The sequence below is a fragment of the Polypterus senegalus genome, chromosome 15 (genome assembly GCF_016835505.1).
Source record: "Polypterus senegalus isolate Bchr_013 chromosome 15, ASM1683550v1, whole genome shotgun sequence".
Classification (NCBI taxonomy): domain Eukaryota; kingdom Metazoa; phylum Chordata; class Cladistia; order Polypteriformes; family Polypteridae; genus Polypterus; species Polypterus senegalus.
In genome coordinates, this window is record NC_053168.1 from 89903759 (window position 1) to 89925240 (window position 21482).

Here is a 21482-nt window from a genome sequence, read left to right on the forward strand (position 1 = left end):
TCAAACTAAAGTAAGTGGGAATACAGGGCACAGTGTGTAGATGGGCACAAGATTGGCTCAGACTCTGGAAATAAAGGGTTATGGTGAAGGGGACATTTTCAGAATTATATAATGTTAAATGTAATGTCCCTCAGCGTCAGTGCTGGAGCTGCTTCTCTTTTTAAACATCTTCTTCTTCTTTTGGCTGCTCCTATTTAGGGGTCGCCACAGCAGATCATCCATCTTCATCTGTCTCTGTCCTGTCTTTTACATCAGTTTCTACCACACTGACTGCCTTCATGTCTTCCCTCACCTCATGCATAAGCCTCCTCTGTGGTCTTCCTCTTTTTCTCTTGCCTGGTGGTCCCATCCTCAACATTCTTTTCACAATGTACCCCTCATCTCTCTCCTGCATGTGCCCAAACCATCTCAATCTAGCCTCTCTCACTTGGTCACCTAACTGTTGTACCTGTATTGTCCCTCTAATATACTCATCTCTAACCCTGTCTACCCTTGTTACTCCGGTTGAAAGTCATAGCATCTTCAATTCTGCCACTTCCAGCTCTGTCTACCTGTCTTTTTGTCAGTGCCACTGTCTCCAAACCATGCAACATAGCTGGTCTCACTACCTTTTTATAGACATTGCCTTTCATACTTGCAGTTACTCTTCTATCATAAATCTCTCCTGTCACTCTTTTCCACCCAGACTACCCTGCCTGCACTCTCTTCTTTACCTCTCTGCTGCACTCTCTGTTGCTATGGACTGTTGAACCCAAGTATTTACATTTGTGTACCTTCACCACCTGTGCTCCTTGCAGTCGCACCCTTCCACCACCTTCCCTCTGATTTACACACATGTACTCCATGTTACTCTTACTGACTATCATTCCTCTTCTCTCCAGTGCATACATTCACCTCTCCAGGTTCACCTCAACTTGCTGTCTACTCTCATTTCAGATCACAATGTCATACAAGATCATTAAAGTCCACAGAGACTTTTGTGTGATCTTGTTTGTCAACCTGTCCATCTCCTTTGCAAACAGGAAAGGACTCACAGTTGATCCTTGATGTAATCCAACTGTCATACAACTCTGAGACAAGTAATCAGATCCTTTGCTATGACATTTGAAATTTGGCTCAGGTGCATCCCATTCTGTTGATCAATGAGTGTCCTCTATACTATATTTATACAATTCATTGATTAGATCACTACTCAAAAAAGGGAATTCATTACATAATCAGAAAACATTTACCATGATTGGTTGCTAACCCAATTGCTAACGGTATAGCATTGCCACATAAAAATGTATATATTTTTTTTCTTCTTCTCACTATGTAAAATCCCTTTGTCATTTGAAAATATGGAAGATAAGATAGGCGGGTTGGATAGAGAGGTACAGGGCTGTCATTTGCGATTTCCGGGAGTGCCATGGAAACGGACACACTGTTTAAACAGGGGCACGAAAAGGCAGGAAGAGAAGGAAGAAAAGACAGCCTGAGTTTTTATGGTGAAGGAGGAAAGGACATGACCCATCTGAGTCCAGGAGAAAGATTTGAAGATTCCAGATACACTAAGGTTACCATGAAAGGGATCAAAAGCAGTGTGAGCTGTAAATCTTTTATTCTGGGATTGGCATGTCTAAGGAACTGAACTATGGGGAAATAGTAAAATGGAAAAAAGACTAAGTCAAAAGGACGGAGGGGAAAATTCTTGAATATATAAATTTATGCTTTGTGTTCATTGTATATATTGGAAGTCGGGGTGTAAAAATGTATTAATTATAGTTTTTTTTGTTGATGCATTTTTCTCTGTGTGGTTTAGTTAATATCGCTTTTATTATTATAAATCGTCTTTCGGCGCTGTGGGAAGGGGTTGAAGGTAGTCTGAGGTTGATCTGCAGTCATCAGTATAATTTTTCAATGTAAACTCCGTGAAGTGTAGCGGATACAATCGTTACAACGGGACATGCCAAACATTAATACTTTAAGTAACCTCAATTAACCCTGTCCACTAGGTTGATTTGGAAGTCCTGTTAGGATGTTAGAATGTATATTACTTTTTAAAATATTATTATTTTTTATTTTAAAAGATGTGTTAATGAGTGTGTGACTTTGCACGTTCGTCCTGTTTAAATAAAACAATTAATCTAATTTATAATCCACCTGGGTACATCAACAGGAAACTTAGTACTAAGCATTACAATAGAATAATGATTATACCTTTAAAAGCACATTTTCTGTTAAGTGTTATATAACAATAACAAAAAATGCATTTATCATATTGAGTAATGAAAAAACAGCATCAGCTTTTAAGCATAAGCTCAGAACAACGACGTTTATTTATATAGCATGTTTTCATACAAATGATATAGCTCAAAGTGCTTTACAAGACGAAGAAAGAAAAAAGAAAAATATAAAAATAATATTAGGTGATACTAAGTAACAAAGAATAAAGTAAGTGCCGATGGTGTGGAGGACAGAATAAAATAAAAAAAAATCTCCAGAGGGCTGGAGAAAGAAAAACAAAATCTGCAGGGGTTCTGAGGCCACGAGACTGCCCCGTCCCCACTGAAGGATATGAGACTCAGACACACACTAGGTGCACATTGTACCATTACAAAGGTCTCACTGTTGACAATGTATATCAGAGCAAAAAACAATTCATGAGGTCACTGGAATCGGTTGTAGAAGTGAGAGATAGGATTGTGTCAAAGTAGAGATATGGAGAAGACCAAGAAGCCTATGGTCACTCTGACTTCGCTACAGAGAACCTGAAGACAGGAAAAATTTCCAGAAGGACAACCACCACTGCAACACTTCAATAATCTGGACTTTATGACACAGTGGCTGGATGACACATCAAAACCCACTTGGAGTTTGCAGTAAGAGACCTAACTGACTTTCAAACTGTGAGAAACAAGATTCTCTGGTCTGATGAAACCAAGATTTCTCTTAGGAATATGCTAAGAACTTCAATGTCTGGAAGAAAGCAGGCACTCCTTATCACCTGTGCAAGTACTATTTCAACAGAGAAGCATGGTAGTGACATCATCATTGTGGGGTAGTTTTTCAGCTGCAAGAGCTGACATTAGTCAAGGACAAGGAAAGCTGAACAGAAAAAAACTATAGTAATATCTTTAATGAAAACATACTCATAGCGCTTTGGACCTAAGGTTATCATTCTAACAGGACTAACAGGACAATGACTCTCAGCACAAACCAAACACAACACAGGAGTGTCTTAGGGTCAATTCTGCAAATGTTCTTGAGTGGCCCAGCCAGAGCCCAAACTGGAACCCTAACAAACATCTCTGGAGAGACATAAACATATATGCCCACTGATGTTCTTCATTCAACCTGACAAAGCTTGAGAGGATCTAAAGAGAATAGCAGTAAACCCTGAAACCCAGGTGTGTGACACTTGTTGCATTATATTCTAGGCCAGAGGTGGGCAAGTGCTGCCTTCGAGGTCTTTTTTTTGTGGCCGTCATGAAGGTATCGGTAAAACAAGTGATTGAGGCCTTTTGGCTTGTTCACACTAGCCGAAAATGTTCAACGAAACAAACAACGTAAACAAAGATTCGTTTGGTCTCCACGTTCATACCTGATGGAATGGTCAATGACAGCTAACGAAATACAGCCAAACTAAATGCAAGTTATGCCAATAGCAGTCAAACTAGATATTTAATGCGGATAGAGTGCACGCGCACTGTAGATTTTCGCAAGTACCGCTGTAATTATTTCCCGCGGTAACTAAAGTGGCCAATCAAATGGCACCGAAAAGGGTTAAAGTTCAGCATGCTTAAATTTCAGCGAAAGTAGTCAGATCCTTCTGATAATTATTGTTGTGTTTTACTGGCCATATAATGCAGTTATAGCCGTCAAGAAATCCAGACATGTAGATGATGAAAATCGACGGTTCAAAAGTGAATGGGAGTTGGATTTCTTCATGTCAAACCAAGGAAACTCCATGATGTGCCCAAGATGCAAGTAAGAACATTAAAGAGATCAAATGCAAAACAGCACTATGAGAGTTATAAGTCACACATGAAGTACATCCAGTTAAAAGATGAGGCCAGAAAGCAAGTGTATAATTCCTTGAACAAGAGCCATACAAAAGAATCATCCATGTTCGCCCAATTCAAATCATCCTCTCACAATCCAGAAGTTGAGGAAACATTTCGAGTCGCCTTCAAAATGGGTGCCGCTGGAAAACCATATACTGATGTAGAGCTATTCAAATCATGCATGCTTGAAGTTGTTCAGTGTCTTGAACCATCTCAGCTTCAAAAATGTAAAGATTTACCTCTTATCACGAAGGACAATTGTGAGGCGCCAAGGTGAGATCGCAGTTGACTTAAAAAATCAACTGAACAAAATATGTCAAGAGTCCAATACTTTGTATTCTGTAGCGTTGAATAAATCCTCCGATACAACAGATACGGCACAACTGCTTTTTTTCATCAGAACAATGTCACCAACATTTGACATCCATGAAGAGTTGTCCCTAATCAGTCTCAAATCAACAACAAAGGCACAAAATATTCTCACTGCATTTAACAACACTTGGTAGAGATGAAATTGGATCTAAAGAGACTTCTTGCTGTGTGTACAGATGGAGCTCCTGCAATGGTAGGAACAACGAGCGGTTTTGTGACTCTACTTAAACAACAAATTCACTCTTAATATCTGGAATCTCCCACATTATTGTCACTGCATTGTATTTTACACCAACAAGCTCTATGTGCTAAGTTTGCAATGTTGAACGACACATTGGAAGACGCCGTTGGTATTGTGAATTTCATTCGAGCTCGAGCCCTCAATCATCGCCAGTTTAGAGAACTCCTCCAAAATGATGATTCAACTGAGAAAGAGGACATTTTATATTACTCATTATCTCATTATTTGTCAAGAAGATCTGTTATAAATAGAATTTATGAATTGCAAAGCACTATCAAAGAGTTCTATGCATCCAAAGGAGTGGTTTGTAAACTCGATGACATCAACTTTTGCACGAACCTGGCTTTTCTCAGCGATCTTTTGAGTGAACTCAACAGTCTGAATAAGCAGCTCCAAGGCAGAAATCAAAGTGTCTGTGACCTCTGGCGGAGTATTAAAAAATTTTCAGCGCAAGTTGAAATTGTTTTTTACGGCAAGTTTCAAAAGCAGCAGCTCTCCGAATTCTTTCCATGTCTGAATAATTTTGCCTGTAACAACCCATCTGTAAAAATACATTTTGATGAGTTCTGTGAAGTGCTCGGTTCACTAGTCGCTGAATTTGAGGCTCGATTCTCTGAAATCCACGTCAATGACAATGATTGACGGTTGGTTTCAGAGCCACACCTGATTGAACCTGACAATGTGACAGAGAAGTTACAAATGGAATTGTTGGAACTTAGTGAAGATCCAAATGCTCAACACAAGCTATCCCAAAATTCCGTAGATTTGATTTTATTTTGGCCTGATGCTCACATCTACCCTATTCTGCGCGAACACGCTTGACGGGTGTTAACATGCTTTGGTAGCACGTACATTTGTGAATGTTCATTATCTCATATGAAGTACCGTAGATACTTGCGTATAAGTCGAAAAATGTATGCCTTAAAATTAATTCAAAAAAACAGGGTCGACTTATCCACGGGGCAACACAATTTTCCATAGAATTTGGGTAATGGCACAGTGGTTTTATTTAAAACAGTCAATCAAAATCGGTGTTCAAAGTAAACAGTGCAGTGATTCAAAAGAACTCTTCATTAAATAAATAATCCATAAAGCAAACATGGAGGTTTAAAAATCAGTATAATAGAAAAACAATCCTTTAAAAACCCGGCCTAACACCCAGGCTTCCACACAGCTGCCTGTGAGCGCTCTCTCGCCCACTCGCACTATCTCTCTCTCTCTCTCTCTCCAGCCACCTCCGTCTGTCTTTCTCTTCCTTTTTTTTTTTTATTTTATACTCTGTTTTGGCTTCCACACAGCTGCCTGCGATCACTCATTCGCTCACTTGCCCACTCGCACCGTCTCTCTCTCTCTCTCTCTCTCTCTCTCCCTCCTGCTTTCTCCAGCCACCTCAGTCTTTCTTTCTCTTTCTTGCTTTTTTTTTTTTTTTACTCCGTTTTTCCTTCCTCTCTAACTGACTCGCTGTTCTCTTTATATGCAGAGAGGACATAGCAGCTGCAGCACATTAGCCACAGGAACAATCACGGATGTGGGCAGTCCCTCACCTGTGCACTAGGTGAGAAACGCCCACACTGCAGATCGCCCTGCAGCTCGCTAAGTCGCGAGCGCTGTGATTATTATTATTTAAAAACTAAAACGGCCTTTGCTAAGAGAGCTGTGGACCTATAACACCACATAAGCATTTGTTGGAATTTCAAGCATCGGCTGGCTGGTGTACGCGGTTTATGAACAGATATATATGGGCTGGGACCTTCATCAGCGAACAAAAATCGCGCAGAAATTTGAAAGGTCAGTTCCTTTCATAAATTTATTATCAAGCAAAGACAAAGGCATGACTTTGATCTCAGTAACATTGGTAACATGGATGAAACGCCAATGACATTTGATATGCCGGGGAATCGAACTGTAGCAGGTATTGGTGAGAAGACTATACTTATTAAGACAAAGGGCCATGAAAAAACCCAAGTTTTACCCTCGACTTATATGTGGGTCATAACAAATTTCGTAATTTTCGGCTTAAAAAAACACTCCACTTATCTGTGAGATTGACTAATACGCGAGTATCTACGATACATTAAAAAATCTATACTGCACAGTCCTGACAGATGACCATTTGGAAGGCCAGCTACGTTTAAGAACAACAACTTTTGAGCCAAGTTTTAATGAATTGTCAACCAACAAACAGACTCAAAAAAGTTATTGAAAATTACAGAATTACTTCATGTTATGGATTATTCTTACACTTTTACACACTTTGGGGTCAGTATAAAATTTAATAATAAATAATTAATAAAAGAATGCCTGTATATGTTGTTAATGACTTCATAATGGTGCAGCCTTGTTTGAGTTAAAGTAGTCGTCAGTGGCCTTAGTGCGACAAAAGGTTGCCCACCACTGTTCTAGGCCATCAGAAGTGCTTCAGTGAATTACTGAGTAAAGAATCTGAATACTTGTGTCAATGTGATACAGTTAAAATTCCATTACAACGAATATCTTTACAACAAAATTTTCATTACGAGGAGGTATTTTTATGGTCCCGAAAGCCCATATGGTCCCATATGACACGACTCTATAGCAATCTCTTTACTATGAAGTACATTCAGCAGATACTTTCATTACAACAAAGTGCACAAAAGACCTTGAAATGCCTGAATGAATCATCCACATAGCAGTTAGTTCTGTGGCTGCTCAGTTATGCACAACGATCCCCAAACAGAAACATTGTAATTTTTATTTCTTTCTTCGAACTTTCCTCATACTGTTTTTGGTTTCCTGCGGTTTTCAGTGATACCTTTTGCTTATTGCTCTTCAACATTTGAAAAACATCCATTGTAATTTAACTCATTGTCACCCTCCTATAGAAATGGCAGAAACGAAAAAATAACAGTTCATAGTAGAAAAAAAAACTTCAATTTTTTTGTAGCTCTCGATTGCAGCAAAAAGAAAAAATACGTTGCCAGTGAATTCGGAATTTTGCCATTGACACTGTCAACTTTCTTGAAACACAGAGCAAACAAAGAAGAAAAGTCTCGGGTTGCAAACGTGAATGAACTGCTGCATTTGAAGACGTCGAAAAAGCAGTTTTTATGTGGTTCAGTGATGCTCATTCAAGAAACATTCCTATTAATGTGGCACTCATTCAAGAAAATGTGAGGTTTGTAAACTCTCTTGGGACCTCCCCCAACTAGACAGCACGCTGAAGAGCGTCCCGAAGTGCGATCACCTTGTCTGTACTGGACAATAGCAGGCTCACAGCTATGCTGTGTCTCTCTGCCAAAGTAAACAGCAAAGATCTCGATGGGTGATGCAAGGTTAGGAGCACATAAATTGTAAATGCCGATAACAGGATTACTTGGTCACTAACCTGGCCACAACCCTGCCTGACTGCTGTGTCTGTGTATAGCAGAGTGGCAGATCACGCTACAATAAATAACTATGCCGTTCCTGTTTCAAGCTGAGTAAAGCTGGTTTTGCTAAAGTACTAAGACTGTTTTGGGGTGCAAGACAGGAACTTATAGTGTGACCCTGATCTTTTATGATTTGCTTCTGTGGTTCTTCACTGCAATGCTGTGAGCCTACTATAGCCCTACACCCGAAAAATGGACAATCTTCCACAGGACGCACTTCAGCATGTCGTTCCCGTTGGGTGAGGAGTGGGTGGGGGTCTCAAAAAAGTTCAGAAACCTCACAATATGAAGAAGAAAAGAATGATTCAGCTCCTGATTGATAACTGTGCTGCCCACAACAAGCTTCCACATTTAGATAAATTAAACAAGAGAAGCAAAGATCTCTTAATTCACAAACAAAATCTGCATATGTTAAGGAGCATAACAAATAAATTAAAAAACAATGCTTGAAAAGCAAGACTCTGAAAAAACATTTTTTGAGATTAGCCAATTTACTGATCACTGATAGTTATTGGAACTGAAAATCTGATTTATTTTTTGGTGGCCAATCCATTAAAGCGTCACTAAAACCAAGTCCTTGGTAGGCAAAATTTATTTAAATAAATAGTAGAACTATTTGTACTACACTACTTTATACTATACTAACTACTCTAAATAGTAGAGTTTTTCAGCTTGAGGAGAACAGCACATACATTTCAACACTAGCATACAGTGCCTGTGTGGATTAAATCAGGCTTGTGTTGAAAGTTTTATATAAGAGAATCTTCTCCCAATATTTTACATTTCTGTAATTGTTTTTGTTCCAAAATTGTTTATCAAATGTTTGTAGGCTGTTGTCAATGACGATTTTTAAAATGGGAATCATTTGTGTCAGGTTTATACACTGTAAATATTTAAATACTCCAAAGCCAAGTGATTTAGCAGTGTAAACTTTTGCATAACTGTGTGTTTCAACATACTTCAAATGTGTTTGTGTTTTATTCAAGGCATACTGCTAAGGACTTTACTGTTTTTCTTTTTTTTTTTTTTAAACAACTACATCTAGGAAAAGGATGCAGCTAAATTAAAGCTAAAATACCTTTAACAATGTTATTTTTGTTATATACAATCAAAGATTACCCCCAAGACATGAACATTTTGGTTTAGCAATAAAGCATTATTTCCAGCTCCCTAATGGCAACTGTAAAGCTAACATCAGTTTATATAGTTGTAGTTAGTGAAACAAAAGTTACCTCAGATTTTCTGTTTTCATATTCATAACTTTGCATAGAATGATTTAACTTTACAGGTGCAGTGTGGAAATATGTTTATGCTGCTCACATTTCGCAAAACAGGCCATTGATTCCTATTCTAACAACATCAAAAGACCCTACTACCGTATGCTAGTCATATACTAGCTTCCAAAAAGGGAAATAGAAACTACATATGCATAATATTTGAAATGCCAAACAATGAAGTACTTGTAGCCATTACATTGTGTGAACTGTACAGCAGATGCATCTATAGCAGATACATTCTGGTAAATGAACTAGGAAGACTGAATGAAATCTTTCATCTTCTGAAGTAAATATAATTGTATATTCATATTTACATTTGACCTACTGTACAATTTGAATGATTCTTTGAAATTCAGTTTTTCTTTTCTCAAAATGATAATTAAGTTGGTTTTGTGGCTTCCTATAAAGCATCAAAATATTAATACTTCATGCATTACTAATTCAATTAACTTTTTTTGTGACAGAGTTGTACTTGTATCAAATTACACTCAAACTCTGGACATGCTGGAGAACATTTGCAAAGAATTTGGTTACAACTACTCACGCTTGGATGGACAAACACCGGTGTCTCAAAGACAACAAATTGTTGAAAATTTCAACAGCAAATATACCACTGATTTTGTGTTTCTACTGAGCTCAAAAGCAGGTGGCGTTGGGTTAAATCTAGTTGGAGCATCACATTTGATACTATATGATATTGACTGGAATCCTGCCAATGACATTCAGGTAATTAACATGAAACCTTCACACAATTTCAACAAATTTTATTTTAAGATGTTTGAAAACACATTAATTTAGTAGAAGTTTTATCCTAAGTTTGTTGTGCATAGATATATTTACATTTCAATATAGACTTTTTTTCCATTATTAATAGTATGTTAAGGTATTTAGCTAGGGTATGTTCTATTTTAAATTTACATTTCCTCTCAGTGTATGTATGTTATTTTTTTTCTCCAGTATTCCACCAGTTTAAAGTCATGCCCTTAAATTGATTGGTATGCATGCATATAGTCTGTGATTAACTTGTCTTCCTGTGTATGTTTGTTCCTAGCCACCATGTATTGTAAAGGCAGGTTTACAAAATGGACGACAGTAGTTATATGCATAGGGTTTATGTCAAAATGATTTATGTCCCTTATGCCCCGCCCCTATGATGTCATTCTGGAAGTCCCGTCCATATGGCACAAGACCGGAAGTCCCGCCCGTATGATGTCACACAGGAAAGTCCGGCCCCTCCACGTGTCCTAGCCCTGCCCTCCGGCACCTGATTGGTTCAGGAAACTGTCAAGGGCATTTTGATGGATGTCTGCCCCCTCGTTGAACCCGCCCCCGGCACCTGATTGGTTCAGAAAACTGTCAAGGGCCTTTTGATGGATGTCTGACCCCTGTTTGAACTCATCCCACAGCCACCTGCTTAATTAAACAAACTGTCAAGAGCAGTCCCCCTCCTTGAGCGGGCATGCCCAGGCCTGTTACAGACCTGTTGGTGGCCCACTTCTCTCAAAGACACACGCATAAGCGTTTCAAGGGGCAGAGCTGTCTGCCTCTACGGTTTGGGTAAGAACTCCTGTATCTATCTATTACTTAAAATAATCTATTACTTTAAAGATCTAAACCTTAGTTTAGCACTTGTAAACCATTTTTTATTTTATCTAAGTCAAGCTCCCAGACATTCTCTGCGCTGACAAGCTGTCCCTTCACTCTCTCTCTCCACAGTTGAAGCGTGAGAGCTGAGACAGCCTCTGCGTGCACCCCCGAGATGCCCCTGGATCAAGGCTCCAAGCGTACACGCAGGCAAGCTCGAAAGACGAGTTGCCGGCTCTCTGTCTACACAGCCGAGTACCTGAGTCTGTAAAAATGCTTACAGGCTCTCTAAAAAGCTGACAGTCTCTGAGCCCCTGTGAGCAGGCTATAGGTGTAAAAAAAACCCTCCTGCTGTGTTCTGCGCAAGCATCCTTATCAGCAGCTGGGCATAGCAGCAAAGAGTACAGTTCAGCCACAGGCCAGGAAACTGACAGCCCCTGCGCGTAAACAGCTGAGTGTAAACTCCACCTCCTCCAACCCCCAGGCATCGGGGGTGCGCTTCACAGCCCACAGATGGCAGAGTAGGGAGGAAAGGATGGGGCGCGATTTACAGCACCTAGGCAACAGGTAGCAGCCGATGTGAAAAATTGCCTTATTTTTCATTTATGTTAGGTAGATTGCCCAGAGGGGACTGGGCGGTCTCTTGGTTTGGAATCCTTGCAGATTTTTTTTTTTTCTCCAGCCGTCTGGAGTTTTTTTTTTTTTGTTTTTTCTGTCCACCCTGGCCATCGGACCTTATTTATTCTATGTTAATTAATGTTGACTTATTTTTATTTTTTATTGTGTCTTCTATTTTTCTATTCTTCATTTTGTAAAGCACTTTGAGCTACATTTTTTCTTGTATGAAAATGTGCTATATAAATAAATGTTGTTGTTGTTACAAAGGCAATGGCCAGAGTTTGGAGAGACGGACAAAAGAATACAGTTCACATTTACCGTTTTCTAACAACAGGTACGTTTCAAATATATTCCTAAGTAACTTTAGCATTGTGCGTTAATGCATATTTATAGCCATAACATTAATTCTATTTTGCAAAAATGTCTGATTTAGTTTAAAAAGTATAATACTTAACCTCTGATTATTTTATGAAATTCCAAGTGTATGTGTTTATTTTAAAGATGTAAAATGTTTATTTAAACTGCGATAATAACATTAATATGTGCTTATCTTGAGTACCTTTTTCTGCTATTGTATATTATCTCTCCCGCAGTTTACGCTATAGCTTCATTGAATCAGCTGTTGTCATAACTGTTTAGCAACAGTTCACTTAATTCTCCTGACTTGTTTGTTATTCAGCTTGGTAATTCATACTACTTTACATTTTTTAATGAGGTACATCTCCTGATGGTAGAGTCACCATATGACAGAGAAGACCATATGCAAATGAATTCTATTATCGAAGTGTTGCCTATCAGTTTTGTATGTGGCATGTTCAAATACTGTATTTAACCTATTTCTAGATAAAAACATGAAAGTAGCAAAGTATGTAAACAAATTAATTATAATACACTTTGTAATATTTGCTTATAAATTTATTTTAATATTGTCCAGTGTCTTTGTTTTATTCTAGAGCTATTTAGAATAAGAATGCATGTGTGGTGGTCTTCATAATGTTGAAGGTGATATTTTGCCAGTTCCAAAACAGGCAATGTAGATGCATTATTAGTCTCCTTTTTTTTTTTTTTACCTCATTGTTTTTAATTCCTTATCTCTAACTGGATGGTCCTTTTAAATGTTTTCTGTGGAATTGATGACTGCTTTCTCTTTGTTTTGATCAGTGGACTAAGCAGGTGCTTTGGAAAAAAGTACTACCCTATCATATACAGCATAGGTATTTCCAACTTCGCAGAATTTATATAAAATGTGAAACAACTGCTTACTCATTTAAGTAGAAAATGGAGTTATAAAATTGTGGACCCAGAACTAGATATTTTATTTTGTAATTGACTTTGGATAAAAGTGTCTGCTAAGCAAGTAAATGTAACTGTAAAGTTATGGGTATCCTTTCTGATATTGCACCATGAATTTGTTATGGTTGCCAGTCCAAGAAAAGCAACAACATTCATTTCTGTAGCAAATTTCCATGCATAGAATGTAGCTCAAAGTGGTTTACAAGATGTCAAAGAAATAGTTACAAGAAAATAAAAACAAGTTAAATTAAGTAAAAATAACAATGAATAAGTAATGAAAAAGAATTCGAGCTTACATAGCACATAATTAGTAGAAAAGTAGTCTCTTTATACATAATATTGTATTTTACGTTTCTAATGATGAGTGCAATGATTTTCTCAGATGGCCAGGAGTTAAACTGAAAAAAAAATAATCTTCAGAGATTCCAAGACCAAAAGACTGCCCAGCCCTCACTAGGCATTCTGCTTAACATAAATGTTCTTAAGTCATTCCTCATTGTTCCTAGGCTTTGTCCCAGAGGATTTGATACAGTAGGTCTCTTGGGACAGCTGTGGGACCTGCCTTCATTTGAGCCCAAATCAGGTGGTGGTGGCTGTGGACACCACAGTGAAACCAGAAAAGAAAGCAAAACAAAGTAGAGATTAGTAATTTTTGCAAAGCTCTTTGGAGCTTTTTTGCCACTGTTGAAAAGCAGATATCATTAAAGTGAAAGGCCTTCTGCTATAGTACTATACTAATAATGTACGGAAACGTTTCTATTACATTTTGAAGGAGACCTTTATAACATAATGTACCACCTCTTACCTCTCCAGTTTGTAAGGGTTGCCATTGCCATGACCAGAGCATTGAGGAACTGGATGAAGGAATATCCCTACTCCATCAGACCAGGGACAATGAGAAATTCCTTGATTCCATAGTTGCAACAGGTGCTACCACTACAACTGCTAGCAGAGAGCTGGCCTCCACCATTCCCTAGTTTGGGCCAGACTTCACCACTCCTTACCCCGAAGCTGCCTTGTGCTCTGAGGCAGCCCCAGTCAAGCTGTAAGTTTCAAGTAGTCAAAACTAGTCAAACTGTAAAATCCAAACTGAGAATTTCGCCAAAGGCATTAACTAGCTCTAATCCATAGACAGTAGTAGAATGGCTTAAGTGCCACACTGCTCCACATTCACCAGAAATTCAACTGGAAAACAGATTCAGCGTCTTTGGTGAACAAAACTATCATCCACTTACTGGGTCTTCTCATCCTCCTTCTGTGCCAGCCAGGATTCAGTTGCGGGGAACAAGGCCTTCAATACCATCGACATCTACAAGGTCGCTCGAGACAGCAAGCAGGCACTTCTACACTTCCACAGCCATCTGCGCCTTTCTCGGGCTACTGGCCGGGCAACAGCAATGTCACGGTCTCCCCAGTTTTCAGCTCCTCTTCCAACCACACTGATAATTGACATCTCCGTAATTACAGAATTTTAGTCTAAGTGGTGCGTAAATGTTTGTTTTCCCATTGGCAGAATTAATAGCATCACATCCAAACTCCCAGGCTTGCTTGCCGAATATGCTGATGTTGGAAACTTTGTCATTCACATAGGAACCAATGATACTGGTTTTATTGACAGTCTTTTTTGGGAATGCACCTTGTTTTTATAAATGATGGGATTCATCCCAGCAGATTAGGTTTGCACATGCTGTTAAATAACATTTTACACTCCACTGTTAACTACTCACTTGTATGACTACCTATTATTAACAGTTCTGTTCCACTACATTATTTCATTCCTGTTTTAATCAGTATTAAATCTCAAAATTACCTTCTACTCTCTGTTACCCCGCAGGTTCTTATTCTTATTGTACCTGTTTTTTCAATTCCAGTTTTGGTTAGCAGCAGAAAAAATATAATTCACTCTGCTCATGCAGCTAACTTATCCAATTTGTTGTATGTTCCACAGCAACCCGATCTAGTATTAACTCCTTCAGTAAATTGTATTAGCTATTTTCAGTGTTAGATTGCTTACAAAATAAATCATTTTAGTAAATGATTTTATTACAGTTTATCAGCTTGATTTCATGTTTTTAATTGAAACATGGATAGATAAGTTTGTGTACAGCAGTTCTTGACCACTTCTGTATTTTCTTCAAGATTTAATGTCTTGATATTCAAAACAAATTTGTTTGTGTTTTTATTTTAAAAAAAAAAAAAAAAGCTACAAAATGGACAACACTGCCGCTCTGTTCACCAATGCCTTACTTAAGACTAACTTAAGTGCTAAGTTAGTTAATGTCATGCTTGATTACTTTTGAAAATTTTAAGGGTTATTGATACTCTAGAATCTGTTACAAAAAAAAACATTTCTAGCAAGCAGAAAGCACTTGGGAGTAAAGCTTTACTAGTATTCAATCAAAAAGAGAATACAGGAAGGCTGAGCGTAAATGAAGAAAACATAAACTGCAGGTCTACTACGACATCCAGAAATAAAGCTTACATATTTATAACTCTGAAGTGTCCAAGGCTAGACAAGTCAAATCAGTTTGCCATTACTGAGAAGTGATTTTTTTTTAACTGAATGATGAGATTCCATTATTTTGCCAAAAAAATTGGAAACATTAGGTCAGCCATAAGTTATATTAAGACGAGACAGATCATCTTATATCTGTAGTATCAATTAAGATAAATATGGCCATTATGTCTGAGTCTGATGATATTGACACCAATAGTCTTCAGGAGATTGTGCAGTCCTCTACCTGCACTTTTGATATTATTTTGTCTACTGGCTTTTAAAAAAAAAAAAATTTTGGTTAGTATAGCAGCAAACTTACTGCAAATAGTAATTGCATCAATTAAAACTGGAATATTTCCAGGAACATTGAAGACTGCTATTATTAATCCCTTTTTAAGCAGAGCAGCCTGGATACCACAGTACTTAACTTTAGATTAATTTCAAATCTTCCTTTTATAGGTAAGATAATTGAAATAACCTGTTCCCTTACAACTCAACAAATTTTTTTTAACTCCATTGGTTGTCTTGATAGCTTACAGTGTGCCTTCCTCCATCATCATAGCACCGAGACAGCACTTACAGGTTTTAAATGTTGTTTATTCACATACTCTGGAAAAATAACAGTTCTCTTATTGCTAGACCTCAGTGCTGCCTTTGATACTGTAGACCACAGAATACTCTTAGAAAAGGTTGAACACTGGGTAGGAATATCTAGAGTAGCCCTCAGCTGGTTTAGGTCATACTTAAAAGGCAGGAATTACTTTGTTGAACTTGGTAATTATTAGTCTGAACAGACAGAAATAACATATGAAATACCACAAGGATCTGTTTTCAGTCATCTTTTATTTAACTTCTACATGCTTCCATTTTGTAGATTGTTACAAACAACAGCTTAATCTACATTTTCTCATCTAAAAAATATTTGTAAAATCAGAGGTTTATTGTTAAAAACAGACTTGGAGAAACTTATCCATGCCTTTATTTTCAGCAGAATAGATTACTGCAATGCTGTTTTCTCAGTCCTGCCCAAAAAAGACTATTAAAAAATTACAGTTTGTTCAGAATGCTGCTGTCAGAATGTTTACCAAAATTAAGAAAAGAGAACACATTACTCTGGTACTAAAATTTACTACATTTGCTTCCAGTCAGCTATAGGATTGATTTTTAAGATACTGATTTTAGTATACAAGTGACTAAACAGTTTAGGCCCAGAATACATCACAGAGATGCTAACCGTTTATAGATTCTATAGATCTCTTGGGGGTCGGATAGCTAATTATACCCAGAGTGAGATCAAAACAGGGTGAAAAAAATTTAAACAATCTGCCAAAATGTGTTAGAGATACCCCAAATAGTAGAAGCTTTCAAATCAAAATTAAAAGCATTTTTATTTTTCTGTGCATTTGACTGATCATGTACTGTGCTGCACTATTACTACAGCTGTGCCACTATTTTATTTCCTTCATTTTAAGTATTGTTTTCACTTTCTGTCATTTGACTGCCTCTCTAACCATTATTTGGTTGTCTTTTATTTCTTTTTTGCATTTTATCCTTATCATATAAATTTGAATTGCTTAATGGTATTAAAAGTGCTATATAAATAAACTTGCTTTGGATTGCAAATCCCTGAAAAATACGATAGTTCTTTGCATGTATATTGTAATAGGTGTACAACTAAAATGTAGCTATGAAAAAGCCTAGCTTAGCTCTTGGAATAATAAACCAGACCACTATTAGAATATCTTAATTTATGACTTGAAATGTAGGGAGACAAGCACCCCAAAATATAGGAAGGAGTGAGATTATTTAAAGCTTCATAAACTTTCAGTAGTATTTAAAAGTTCATTCTAAAGAACAAGGGTAACCATTGTAATGATGCTAAAACTGGAGAGATGTCCTCGATGTTTCATGTTCTGGTTAAGATTTTTGTATTTCTTAGGTAGCTCTGTTAGGGGTGATTTACAGTAATCTAGTCGACTAAAAACAAAAGTGTGAATACATTTCTCAGCATCTTGCAGTGTTATAAGAGGTCTAACATTTGCTGTTTTCATTAAATTAAATAAATGCAGGCCTAGTAATATTGTTAATATGCATATGAACGTTTAGGTCAGAGTCCAGGATAATACCGAAGTACTTCTGTCTTGACTTTAATGCTAATGGATCAACTTTATTTTAATCTTCTTCTCCTTCTCCTTCTTTCAGCTGCTTCCGTTACAGTTTGCCACAGCGGATCATCTTTTTCCATATTTTCCTGTCCTCTGCACCTTGCTCCATTATACCCACTACCTTCATGTCCTCTCTCACCACATCCATAAACCATTTATGAGGCCTTCGTATTTTCCTCTTGCCTGACAGCTCTATACTTAGTATCCTTCTCCCAATATACGCAGTATCTCTCCTTTGCACATGTCCAAACCAACACAATATGGTTGGGTGATATGGACCAAAAATCATATCTCGGTATTTTTTAGCTGAATGCCGATATACGATATATATCTTAATATTTTTTCTTCCAATAAAGTAATAACAAAAAGACAGTTTTGAGTCAACCCCACATGTCCAAAATGTGACACAGGCAATTTTATTAACATACAGCTGTAGATGTACATGAGAAATGGCTCAAAAATAAACTATTGGCATATATTAAATAATAATGCTCCTTGAATAAAATAAAATTATGTTCTTTTCCTGCATAACAGAAGACTTACAGCTGTGCGATTAAAAAAATGTAAACAGAAAAGATACAGAGCAAAAATAACAAAAGGCCAACTTGCTCTTTAAAAAGTGGGTTTCCACTGAAGCAGAGAGTTCTTTCATTACCAAAGTGCTCCCTTCTGTGTATAGTCCTGTACAAACATCTAGGACTTTGTGCAAATAACAAAGCATGTAACAAGTGACAACTTTCTTGCACAGAAAAATGGCCCAGGTGATGCAGGCATCATCCATAACATGTCCTGTAACATACAAAATAGCGTTTTAAAATCACTTTCGTTTTTATATAAAGAGGGAGATCACTCAAAGGTAAATTAACATCCATCTGTGTTTAGTAGGGATGTATAACATTACATGTGTAAACTCTGTTGTGTAGCGTGTAATCTACAAATGGTTTTAGTTAAATCATTTTGGTAAAATGGTTGCGTGTCTCAATGATCTTAGGAACTTTGTTGTTCGGGGCTTTATGCCCCTGGTAGGGCCACCCAAGGCAAACTGGTCCTAGGTGAGGAATGAGACAAAGAGCGGTTCAACAGACCTTCTATGACGAATAAAAAATTTGGACTGCGTTTTCCCTTGCCCGGACACGGGTCACTTGGGCCCCCCTCTGGAGCCAGGCCCTGGAGATGGGGCTCGATGGCGAGCACCTGGTGGCCGGGCCTGCACACCACCTATGGGAGGGGCCAAGGAGGTCGGGTGCAGTGTGAGTTGGGTGGTGGCCGAAGGCGGGGACCTTGGTGGTCTGATCCTCGGCTATAGAAGCTGGCTCTTGGGACGTGGAATGTTACCTCTCTGAAGGGAAAGGAGCCTGAGCTAGTGCGTGAGGTCAAGAGGTTCCGGCTAGATATATTTGGGCTCACCTCAACGCATAGCTTGGACTCTGGAATCAATCTCCTTGAGAGGGGCTGGACTCTCTACCCCTCTGGAGTTGCCACCGGTGAGAGACACCGAGCGGGTGTGGGCATACTTATTGCCTCCCAACTTGGAGCCTGTACATTGGCGTTTACCTCGGTGGACAAGAAAGTAGCCTACCTCTGCCTTTGGGTGGGGGACGGGTCCTGACTGTTCTTTGTGCATATGCGCCGAAAGGCAGTTTGGAGTACCCACCCTTTTTGGAGTCATTGGAGGGGGTGCTAGAGGGCATACCTTCTGGGGACTCCCTCGTACTGCTGGGAGACTTCAGTGCTCATGTGGGCAATGACAGTGAGACCTGGAAGGGCGTGATTGGGAGGAATGGCCCCCCCGATCTGAACCCGAGCGGTGTTTTGTTATTGGACTTCTGTGCTCGTCACAAATTGCCCATAACAAACACCATGTTCAAGCATAGTGGTGTTCATATGTGCACTTGGCACCAGGACACCCTAGGCCTCAGTTCGATGATTGACTTTGTGGTCGTGTCGTCGGACTTGCTGCCACATGTCTTGGACACTCGGGTGAAGAGAGGGGCAGAGCTGTCAACTGATCACCACCTGGTGGTGAGTTGGCTTCGATGGTGGGGGAGGATGCCGGTTAGGCCTGGTAGGCTCAAATGTGTTGTGAGGGTCTGCTGGAAACATCTGGCAGAGTCCCCTATCAGAAGTAGCTTCAACTCCCACCTCCGGCAGAACTTCAACCACGTCCCGAGGGAGGAGAGGGTCATTAAGTCTGAATGAGCCATGTTCCGTGCCTCTATTGTTGAGGCGGCTGACCGGAGCTGTGGCCGTAAGGTGGTTGGTGCCTGTCGTGGCGGCAATCCTCGAACCCGTTGGTGGACACCAGCGGTGAGGGATGCCGTCAAGCTGAAGAAGAAGTCCTACCGGACCCTTTTGTCCTGTGGGACTCTGGAGGCAGCTAATACTGTAGGTACCGACAGGCCAAGTGGAATGCGGCTTCGGTGGTTGCTGAGGCAAAAGCTCGGACATGGGAGGAGTTTGGGGAAGCCATGGAGAACGACTTTCGGATGACTTCGAGGAGATTCTGATCCACCATCTGGCGTCTCAGGAGGGGGAGGCAGTGCAGTGTCAACACCGTATATGGTGGGGATGGTGCACTGCTGACCTCAACTCGGGACATTGTGGGTCGGTGGGGGGAGTACTTTGAAGACCTCCTCAATCCCACTAACATTCCTTCCAATGAGGAAGCAGAGCCTGTGGACTGGGACTGAGGTCACCGAGGTGGTCAGAAAACTCCTTGGTGGCAGGGCCCCTGGGGTAAATGAGATATGCCCGGAGTTCCTCAAGGCTCTGGATGTTGTAGGACTGTCTTGGTCCTGACTTGTCTCTGCAACATCGCATGGACATCGGGGACAGTGCCTCTGGATTGGCAGACCGGGGTGGTGGTCCCCCTCTTTAAAAAGGGGGACCGGAGGGTGTGTTCCAACTACAGAGGGATCACACTCCTCAGCCTCCCGGGAAAAGTCTGTTCGGGGGTTCTGGAGAAGAGGGTCCATCGGATAGTCGAACCTCGGATTCAGGAGGAACAGTGTGGTTTTCGTCCTGGCCGTGGAACAGTGGACCAGTTCTACACCCATAGCAGAATCCTGGAGGGTGCATGGGAGTTTTGTGGACTTGGAAAAGGCGTTCGACCGTGTCCCTCGGCGAATCCTGGGGGGCTCGGGAGTGTGGGGTACCGGACCACTTGATAAGAGCTGTTTGGTCCCTGTACAACCAGTGTCAGAGCTTGGTCCGCATTGCCGGCAGGAAGTCGAGCCCGTTTCCAGTGAGAGTTGGACTCCGCCAGGGCTGCCCTTTGTTACCGATTCTGTTCATAACTTTTATGAACAGAATTTCTAGGTGCAGCCAGGGTGTTGAGGTGGTCCGGTGTGGTGGACTCAGGATTGGGTCACTTGTTGTCCTGTTTGCTTCATCAGGCCGTGATCTTCAGCTCTCTCTGAATCAGTTTGCAGCTGAATACGAAGCGGCTGGGATGGGAATCAGCACCTCCAAATCCGAGACCATGGTCCTCTGCCGGAAAAGGGTGGAGTGCCCTGTCAGGGTTGGGGGAAAGCTCCTGCCCCTAGTGGAGGAGTTTAAGTATCTCAGGGTCTTGTTCACGAGTGAGGGAAGAATGGAGCGTGAGATCGACAGGCGGATCTATGCGGCGTCCGCAGTGATGCGGGCTCTGCATCGTTCTGTCGTGGTGAAAAAGGAGCTGAGCAGTAAGGCAAAGCTCTCAATTTACCAGTCGATCTACGTTCCTACCCTCACCTATGGTCATGAGCTATGGGTAGTGACCGAAAGAGCGAGATCGTGAATACAAGCGGCTGAAATGAGTTTCCTCCGCAGGGTGTCTGGGCTTTCCCTTAAAGAATGGGTGAGAAGCTCAGTCATCCGGGAGGGGTTCAGAGTAGAGCCGCTGCTCCTCTGCATCGAGAGGAGTCAGATGAGGTGGCTCAGACATCTGATCAGGATGCCTCCTGGACGCCTCCCTAGTGAGGTGTTCCGGGCACGTCCAACC

The 21482-nt window shown here is 40.0% G+C and overlaps 1 protein-coding gene across 6 annotated transcripts in view; it reads left to right on the plus strand.

Moving 5' to 3' along the window:
* The window catches only part of rad54b (RAD54 homolog B), a 147498-nt gene that overhangs the window by 114019 nt on the left and 11997 nt on the right, over positions 1–21482 (plus strand). For all 6 annotated transcript variants that reach the window (XM_039736627.1, XM_039736625.1, XM_039736626.1 and 3 more), the window contains 2 exons: positions 9808–10069; positions 11813–11879. In XM_039736627.1, the coding sequence (XP_039592561.1) occupies positions 9808–10069; positions 11813–11879 (329 nt within the window). The remainder of the gene's footprint in view (positions 1–9807; positions 10070–11812; positions 11880–21482) is intronic.